Consider the following 10,093-nt stretch of genomic DNA (forward strand, 5'->3'; position numbering starts at 1 on the left):
ATTTGAGAAACTTTGGAAAGTGTTGATTTGGAACCAATGAGGAGAACCTCGGTTTTGTTTGACAAAATTGGAGGAGAACCAGGATTTTATGTCTGTTAGGCAGTCAGCAAGGGACGAGGGTGGGAGGGTGGAGGTGGGTTTACCGGTGAGGTAGAGTTGGGTGTCATCCGCATAACAGTGAAAACTGATGTTATACTTATGGAAGGTATCTCAGAGGGGAAGAAGGTAAATGATGAAAAGGAGGGGCCTCAAGGACAGAGCCTTGGGGCACACCTGAAGTGACTGGGGAATGCTGGGATGTGAAGGATTTGAGTTGGTTGAACTGAGTGTGCAGAATGTGTCTCAACTGGGGTTTTCTACTGCAGTTTGCAGCACACGGCCTCTTGTCTGTTTGCCTTTAAGGATTATGAAAAACTTGGACGTCAACAGTTTTTGAATATGCACAAACAAAACAACTCTGACTTTTCAAGAAGATGGTTGAAGGAATGAAGGAACAAGTGTGCCACCGGTGGAAATCTTGTATTTTGACGGTTGCATGTTAACGGGATATGAGTGGAATATTCATTTCAAATACCCCTGTAAACAGCTTAGTAGGAATATTATCTCCTTTGGAATAAGGGCAAAACACAGAACATTTTGAACGTAGTTCTTTATTTGTTGAGTCCATATACATCAATCAACATTACCAAAGGCCAATTTTTTACCTATTGTCTCTCGGGTCAATTCTAAAATTGGCCACTAAAACAACTATTTCAAACAAAACATTAACAGTTGAACATGTTATTGCAATTATGGAGCAGTTAAAACTTTATTGCTGCCTTCTTGTAATTTCTCCTGCTTCATTTTGGCCAGGCTGAAGTCTTCTCTCACTTGCCTCAGCAGAACAGGGCAGCACACTACATCCACAGCTGTCATAGCCAGGGCTTTGGCTGTCCTCAGGGTGAACAACTGGGCCCTTTCAGCTCCTGGCACAGGGAAAAAAGCAGAGGAAAATAAAGCATCTAGGCAAATAGAAACTAAACAGACAAACCGAGTGACCTGGAAAGATGATGATGGCGGACATCCAATCCAATTTCATCACAAGAAGAAACAACATCTGCTCCCAATAGCCATGTGCTGTCGTACCTGCTGCTTCGGTATATTCCTCAGTGTGATTTAACGCCTCAGTGCAGATGTAGAAGAAAGGATGGATACCAGGGACTATGAACGATACATTGCCAAAGTCTGTAGAACCTGTCAGATAATTAGAAATACACTGTGATAATGAGTCTTTGTTGATTCAGTAAACAACAGGAAAGACAATCTGTGAAATCACAGATTTTTTTTTATAAACCAGGGAAAGCAATAAATAATAATGTCTGTGTGCATGATTTTTTTATATTTTCACATACCAGAGAAGTTGGCTGGCTCCTCTGCAAACTGAATCCCCAATGCTTTTCCATTATTTTCATACAGGTTTGCCAGTGTAGCATTAGGCAGGATGTTAGAGTAGCCATGGCTTGGGTAGCTTATCTCCACCTGAAGGAAACACAAGTATACCGAATACAAAAATGGAGATTACAATCATACGTCGGCAGAATATGGAGCTCCATAGATGCTCTGTGTTTGGAGTTAAACCTGCCTGAAGCAAGTGCAGACGTAGGAGACAAGCAGCCTGGAGTTAACAGTGAATTATGTAACGATAGAACAACACTCAAAGCATGATTACGGGGAATATGTTAAAAAGGGCAATGTTATATAGCAGCAGAGTCAACACCAACTCAGCTATATCGACATACATTGTTCGTTTTTACAACTATGCCAGAGGGAAGCAAATGAAAGGCAACATTTTTAGGTAAGCTTACTTGGCAGCCGGTGGCAAGCGCAGCGGCCCTGAAGCAAGCCTCCGTTTTGGCCTTGAGGTCACAAAGATCCATAACCAGCGGTGTGCGCAGATAAAAAAGTAACTCGGAGTAGGCAGGAATAATGTTGGGCTTCTCCCCTCCATGTTTGATGATGCCTGTAGTGGATAAAATAGAAACAATGGCAAATCAGAAGGGGTTCATCCATATCACTGAACACTTGCACAATTCATATGGGTTTGATTGTGTGTTATTTCTGATTTTCAATAGAGATAAAACATCCCACTATGTTTAAATAATCCATATGATTTGAAATTGCTTGTTTCAAACAAGATGTAATGGCAGTAAGATGTAATTGCAGGCGAGCCCGTTCTTTCAGAGCTCTTTTGTAAACTTTATTGACACACGTTCACCTCTCTACTTCCAGTCTGTCCCCTATGTGTTCCCCTCGTAAATCCCTACACACACTCACATGTTCGTACTACACTTCTGCCCCTACAACAAGCCTGACTTAGAAGTCGTAAGTTCTAAATCTCTGATTACACGTGAACGCAGTAGAAGTGCTTTCATTAGTGGGTCATATGATCAATCACCATTGTTTTAACTCACTCTTTGGAAAACAGTAACTTAACAGACCATTAAATAGATGAAAATATTTTGGATTATAACTTTAAAAAGGCAGGGGAAAAATATGTTACAGATTTTTGGAAAATTTGCTGTCTTTTTCATTGAATTAGTCTTCGACCATTTGTGTATAACTTTATTGCAGTATGAAGATGACTCACAGAGGTTATAATTTTGAGTACTAATTTCTAACTTCAGTCCATCAAAATTAAAACTCAACTCATCACACAACCTTCTTCTTCCCCATTTCTCTGAGCACATTGAGGACTTCTCATCCATTTCATTTTAAAAAGTAAATGGAGTTTGAGGTAAGATTGCTTTAAATGAACTTGATTGACTTCTGCCTGTTCCTCACCGTGAAGCCTCCACTCTGGTTTGAGTTGCTGTCTGAGTGCTGAGAGATTGTTGTAGGCCAGCACAGCAGCATCCAGGGCATTCACTCCGCCCCATGGGTATGCAGCAGCATGAGCTGCCTTCCCATGGTACTTCACTAACACCCTGTATAACAAGCAGAGCGGGTTGTCTGACATACAGTATGTAGAGGTTAAAAGGACACAAGCCGAGAATCCATAAATGCTGTGAACAGAAACCTACTCATCAAGTGCTGCACAGGGCATGAATGAAACATCTTGCTGAGCAGGGTGAGCCATGAAGACGAGGTCGATGTCAGCGAAGGCTCCTGCCTTGAGCAGGTCAATCTTTCCTCCTATATCCTCCTCTGCAGGAGTTCCCAGAACTGTAATCTGGTATAAAAAGACATCATTGTATCAGCTCATGTGTCAGCCTGTCTGGTCATATAAGTCAACTGTTTTCAGCTCTGGGGTAGAAGTTCACTCTTGACCTTGGAAACAGTGGTCTCTGCTTTTTTTCCGTACACTAATCTAAGATTTTTCTCTCTCTCTCTATTGGTCTCTATTGGTAGATGGAGTTTGCTTTGATCGTAACCAAAGACGGCCATTTTTAACTGACTGAGCATACACCCATCAACCTAGGAAGACTGCAAGATGCAGCTGAAAGCTCCAGAAAAAAGCTTATTAAGTCAATGTTGAGTTAGTCAAAATAAATAAAACAGAATTATTTTATTTTTGCCAAACTGTCTCTATAAAATACACATTTATCTCTACGTTTAGAATATAACAGATGTTACATAGATACAGATGTTTTTTTCGTTATGTTTTAAACATGTCAGAGCAATATATACACTTTTGTACACATTTAAAATATGATACTAATATAGGCTACTCATATATAATCATAATAATTATTAATTAAAAATATTTTCGACTATTTTATGGTCTATAAAAACTAATTTGCCAGGCTTTCTGGCTGCTGTCGTATATTGGTTGAAGGGACTGAGTCTCATTTAGTGAAAAAGTGAAGAATAATCAGTGTTGAGTGACGTCAGCCTTTTGATTGTAAGTGACCAAACCAGTTAGCTGCTAACTCTGACTTCTGGTAGTTTATTCTTAATGAACTACAAAGCCTAAGTGCACTAATAACATGAGGTTCTGCACAGTTTTTTGGTCTGAAGTATGGAGGTTAGGATTTAGATTTAAAAAAAGCATACCATAGCCAGGGACGGATTAATGCACAGGCTGGCCTAGGGTAATTTACTACACTGGGGGAAAAAAAACTTGCCTCTTATTGGAGCCCTTAGAAACATTAAAAAAAATAAGTCGCTGATTGGATAGACATGGGACACATTTACCCAATCAGCAGCCATCATGTGGCCGGGTTCATAAGGTCAGTTTTGCTGTCAATGATACTCACCGTTACTAGACAGTACAGCGGAAAAATGTCAGAAAGGAAATGTAAAAAAGAAAAGCAAAACGACTGAAAGAACAGCGGGACTAATGGTCTACTAAAGAAAATTAACATTCCGCATTATTAATCATGCTTTATCAGAAAAAAACGCAGCTAGAACAGAAGAAGAGTCTGCAACCTTGGAAAACCCTTTTAATTCAGGAAATTTTCTTGAGTAGATCTTGGTTTCGTTGTTCTTTCAGTCGTTGTGCTTTTCTGTTTTATGCTCCACTATCACATTTCCTTTCTGACATTTTGCCGCTCTACTGTCTAGTAACAGTGAGTGACATATCATCTGACAACAAAACTGACCTTATGAACCCTGCCACATGATGGCAGCTGATTGGGTAAATGTGTCCCATAGCTGTCCAATCAGTGAGTTTGATTTTTTAAATGTTTCTAAGGGCACCAATAGGAGGCACGTTTTTTTCTCCCAGTGAGGTAAATTAAAATAATTGAAATACACTGGCCAGTCCGGGGCCCTTGCACACCTGGGGCCCCTATGTTGCAGCCTAGGCCAGCCTGTGCGTTAATCCGCCTCTGCCCATGACCACCTTAATCCGCCACTGACCGTAGCAATTCAGTAAAACATAATCTATCATAAACGTTCCTATGTACTATTCCAGGGGTGCCCAATCCACCATCCTGGAGGGCCACTGTCCTGCATGTTTTAAGTCTCCCCCTACACTAACACACCTGATTATAATGATGTGCTTGTTAACACGCAGCTGAAGCTTGTCACAGGTTTGATAATCCTTAGTCAGGGGTGTTGGAGCAGGGAGAAACCTAAAACATGCAGGGCAGTAGCTCTCCGGGAGCAGGATTGAGCCCCCCTGTACTATTCATTTGCTTGGACAGTAAATATATTTACTTTTTTTTATTGTTTAAATGACTTCTTAGTTACTGCACTTTGGCTTCGTATGGTGGTCACGGCTCCCTGGTGTTTACCTTCACTGGTTCAGGGAGCTCGGTCTGGTTTACTAAAGCAGCTTTGAGCCCCAGCGCAGCGGCAGCTCCCACTTCTGCTATCAGGTTGTGCCCGCACGCGTGCCCGATACCCGGAAGCGCGTCGTACTCGCACAGGAAACCCACGTTCAGCCCCGGCGACTTCCCCTCCACCTCCCCGCCACCGACCGGACCCCAGCTGGCCCGGAATGCCGTCGGCAATTTGTAGTGACTTTCTACCGTCCATGTCTGGTCCAGAGAGAAGAAGCGGACCAGCCTGTCGTGTGCGTGTGTCTCGTTTCCGGCCATTTCAGGCTGGCTCCAAATGTCCCGACTCAAACTGTGCAGCTCGTCTTTCTGTGCGTCTATGCACCGCTGCAGGGCGTCCTTCATCTGCTGCCGTGTCTCCATGTGTGAGTCCAGTGCAGTCAAGACCTTAATAATTCTGCACACACGAAGTTCTGCGTTGGATAAATGTTTGATTTAGTTCACTCTGCTTGTCAATCTGGTGTCGTGGGAAGATTTTTGCACCATTCAGATTATCAGACAGTGGGCGGAGCCAGTTTTCATAGCTCAGCATGCACTCAGTTTATTATAGTACACAAATACAACTATTGCAGTCTAATACAACAGTCATGAAATCAGTAGTGAAAGAAGTATTTCTTTACGCTACTTAAAAGTAAAAGTAGCAACACTGTAGAGTAAAACTACGTAGTGGTAGTTAATTAGGTGGGGGTACTACGTGGTAGGTGAGTATGTAACCACCGTCATTGTGTCATGCAAAAATAATATGTCCAGCCCAAACAGTCTTACGAGACACCATTATTCCGAAAAAAGATACCAAACTCCTTTATATTCCAGTGTCTTTCTGGCTGATAAGTGAGTATACTGTAAACTCCCAGCATATGAGGTGGGTATACTCCGTATACCTGCGTATACCCTGCACTATACCACTTTTTGAAGGTATACTTCACCCTCAAAATGAACATAAATGAATTACTCCTCCCAAGAAAAAATGTTCTCGCATGTCTATTGCGAACAAAGAATCGATATAAAGTAATAAGGGGCAGTGTCCAGATGGCCCCCTATTCCTTGATGCAGGTTACAAATGATGATGTTGAGGGTGAAGTAGGTTATTAAAACACACTTAAAGTACCAAAACTTAAAGCAGTCCATTTGAAAAATAGCTTACTTCAGAAAATTGCTGCAATGCTGCAAGTGTCACTATTTTTTCAGCTGGTAAAGGTGGTGCTAAGATAGATAGATACTTAAAATAAATGGGAGTTTCTTTACTGTACAATTTCAACTTCTTATATTATTCTGGGTGGTTCAATCTACGGTATAACAATATGTCATATTTTATGTCTTTTGTTAACAATCTTACTAAAAACGTAAGTAATAAAGTAACTAACTCTGTCACATAAGTGCAGTGGAGTAAAAAAAAGCCTAAAATATTAGCCTCCAAACTGTACTAGAGTAAGTATGAAATAGCATAAAATGGAAATACTCAAGTTAAATAGAGGTTGCACTGAAGTACATTGCTTGACTAAATTAACTGAATTACATTTCTGCAATAAATCCTTCCCTTCATGAAGGTTTTAGAGTTAAACTTGTGCTGTTTTAACTGTATAGTAACTGTATATTGGAGGGTGCAGTCAGTTGTGCTGTTGAACTGTATCGTGTTATACTGTACTGACAAGTGTTTCTATAATTTTGTCCACCCAATTTGACAATGAATGAGGGGAGGCTAAATGATATCTTATAAACATTATTTCAGTTTTAGCTATAAACTGGCAACTGAGTGTATATAGTCTCCTTAGCAAGAGTATTTTGGGTTATTTACAGCTTCACAATTATACTTTGAAATTCGTATCTGTTGCTATAAAACTCAGTAGTCACAGTAAAGCAGAGTGTCAGTCGTACTCTCAGCCATAAGAGTTGATCGTATCTCCTGCTGGACATGCACATTTGCCTCAAGAAAGCAATTTATAACAACCCATAAAAATATAATTATTTTGTGATTTCTTCCACATTGTCCTGGAATAGGTTTGATTTCATAACCGCAGCTATGTGATCTTATATTTTACATTTTAAAAGGGAATTACTCAACTTATAAAGCAATATATCTTTATGCAATGTAGGCTTGTATTTGAGTAGATGACGTGCCATCTGGGCTCCCCTGTCGGCAATACTACCTACCTATCTAACTACTAAGTAGACAATAGTGATCTGCGACTGTGCTCCATGGTTCTAATATCGTTAAACTAAAAAGGATCCCAGGTGATATATTTTCAGATAGACAGTATGCGACTGGTGCTGCAATACATCTTTAAATGTTGTAACTTTTACAGAAGATATGTTGGTCTGTGTTTTTGTAAGCCTTCTCTCAAAGCATTACTGTCTTTTTCCTCTTTAATGCAGTATTGTGAACACTATGCAAACCATAAAAAGGCGGAAAGTATGTCAATGTCCTCTTTTAATAGCATCGGATTCTAAATGAGTCTCTTTGAAGCTGGATCGCTCTCTGCTGGCCAGAATTGCACCCAAGTCTATTCTCTTTTCCCCTCTGTTTAACTGTTTGAAAAAGTGGCCTTTTAGTACATGTCTTCCATCAAACTGCTTCTTAATATCAAATGCTATTTAAATATGAAACGGTGGGTAGAGATAGAGCATTCAAATCATATTATACAAAACAATTTTCCTATTCATAACACATAAAAGCACCAGAAACATAACCTAAACGAATGCACATTTTTGCACGTTAGTCATGTATCAAAATGATGTTTCTTCACTGTGTGTTGCTTTTTTTTGTTAGATAAATCACAAACTTTCAATCAGGCCTATGTGCTGTGCTGAAATGAATGACAGTAAATGGAATCTATGATTAAAATCATTCTTCCATCTGTCTTTACTACACTAGAGGGACCCAGAGTGACATACCTTGAAAGAAGGCTGCTGCTTCTGCACATGGCTCTGAATTTAATTAACAGTGGAAATAATTCAGTATTCTGCTGCAATTCCCGTTTCACCTTGGACATTTGAATGGAATTAGAATAAATAGAAAACACTGACTATTAAGTAGAGGGTATTTGATTAAATAATGTATTAGTTTATTGCCTGTAGCTACTCAGATGACTATACACATGAATCAAGCAAACAATGCTTTCCCTGGCTAAGGATGAAGAGAGAGTCCTGGAAAACAAGGTCAATTAGCACTGAATGAATAAAGACAAAGCTTCAGCTTCACAGCGAGTGTGTGTGTGCAACAGAGAGAGAGAGAGAGAGCGCAGGTGTACTTGGATGTGTTTTCTGTCTTTATTTGAGTTGGAGGTTAATTGGGGGCGGTTGTCAGTCACAGGGGGAGACATGTTGAACAGTGCTCAGCAAGCTGACATCTGACATAGCCTGTCTGTCAGCTTACTTTACGCCCCGCTGGTGACGCCGGCACTCTCCATTGTGCATCAATTAAGTGACATCGAAGGGAGGCATCCATGTGTCACACCATTGTCTTCTTCAGGGATTTGCCCCGTGAGCATGTGTTTAATTTCACATGATTACACATGTTTTTGTCCTCATGTATTGGCCAGCGATTCCACTGATGTTGATTTAAGACTGTTTTAATGCATTACAAGATAATCATTTCAAATAGCACATCACACAGATACTCTAAAGATGATATAGAGGTGCTGCTGATAAAGAAGAGTAAGGAAACCTACTGCACTAGAGACAAAAGTAAAAACGACTGCATCAACAGAAAACCTACTGCACTACAGACAAAAGTAAAAACGACTGCATCCACAGAGCGATTCAACAAATAAAACCCCCATGAAGACAGTGATGATACATACGATAACGAGTGCTCAGTATTTCAAGCAGCATAGATATTTTAGGTTGAGTCACTAGTCATCACACCCAGCCGGAGTGATGCATGAGATGTGATATATGCATGCAGGCATCACAACAGCAGGGCGCCCCAAAGGAAGGCTGGTTTGACAGCCACATAAATGGATGTGCTCCTGATGACAATGTGTCTCTGAAATGGGAGATGAACAGGCTTGTGTGTGTGTGTGTGTGTGTGTGTGTGTGTGTGTGTGTGTGTGTGTGTGTGTGTGTGTGTGTGTGTGTGTGTGTGTGTGTGTGTGTGTGTGTGTGTGTGTGTGTGTGTGTGTGTGTGTGTGTGTGTGTGTGTGTGTGTGTGTGTGTGTGTGTGTGTGTGTGTGTGTGTGTGTGTGTGTGTGTGTGTGTGTGTGTGTCTGTCCACAGCACAGAGTGTGGTCCACATAATAATGTGTTTCTGCCTCTACTCCAGCCCCATTCTATGGAAGCCCATATCCACCAGTAGAAATAAAAGTTAGTACTGGGGAAAACTCCTCGATGATAACAAATCCTTTTGATTTACTAAATCTGTGTAAGAAAGTGGGAATCACACACATATACATGATGCATTTGATAGTCTGATATTGGGCATTATGGCATCACAACTCGAATTTCAATTTAGGTGCACCACTCTTTCATTTTCCATCACTAATAAAAAATGGAGGAATAGAGGTGGTATCAAGTGACTGTCGTGTTACTAATACCTATTTCTTTATTTAAAATACTTAAAGTACCGCAAAGTAAAGAAAAAGTTTTTTTCAGGGATACTATAGATGTTTTCAAGGTCATCAAAGCAGTAGAATAAGTCCCTCTGAGTCTCTTCTGCGTGGAATAAATGCACCAGTTGCCCACAATTGTGATCTGTTGTGAAACCAGATAACAATGGAACAACACAAGTGAGCTTTAACCTCGTAGTATATTTGTTTGACCCTTTAAAACAAAGCAATATCTCCTTGCAACTTATCATCACTCTGCATTCATCATCTTTTATTTTGTTAGTGGCC

At 40.4% G+C, this 10,093-nt stretch overlaps 1 protein-coding gene across 1 annotated transcript; it reads right to left on the reverse strand.

The window, feature by feature from the left end:
* Positions 1–789: 789 nt before the first annotated feature.
* LOC310954891 (peptidase M20 domain-containing protein 2-like) lies at positions 790–5,624 on the reverse strand (the record flags this gene model as incomplete). The annotated part of the gene is made up of 7 exons (XM_083924579.1): positions 790–965; positions 1,126–1,233; positions 1,392–1,518; positions 1,845–1,999; positions 2,821–2,963; positions 3,060–3,208; positions 5,217–5,624. 7 exons carry the CDS (start codon positions 5,622–5,624, stop codon positions 790–792), a joined length of 1,266 nt encoding a protein of 421 aa, XP_083780705.1.
* Between the last annotated feature and the right edge of the window lie 4,469 nt (positions 5,625–10,093).

The sequence above is a fragment of the Echiichthys vipera genome (genome assembly GCF_963691815.1).
Source record: "Echiichthys vipera genome assembly, chromosome: 12".
In the NCBI taxonomy this organism is placed as follows: domain Eukaryota; kingdom Metazoa; phylum Chordata; class Actinopteri; order Perciformes; family Trachinidae; genus Echiichthys; species Echiichthys vipera.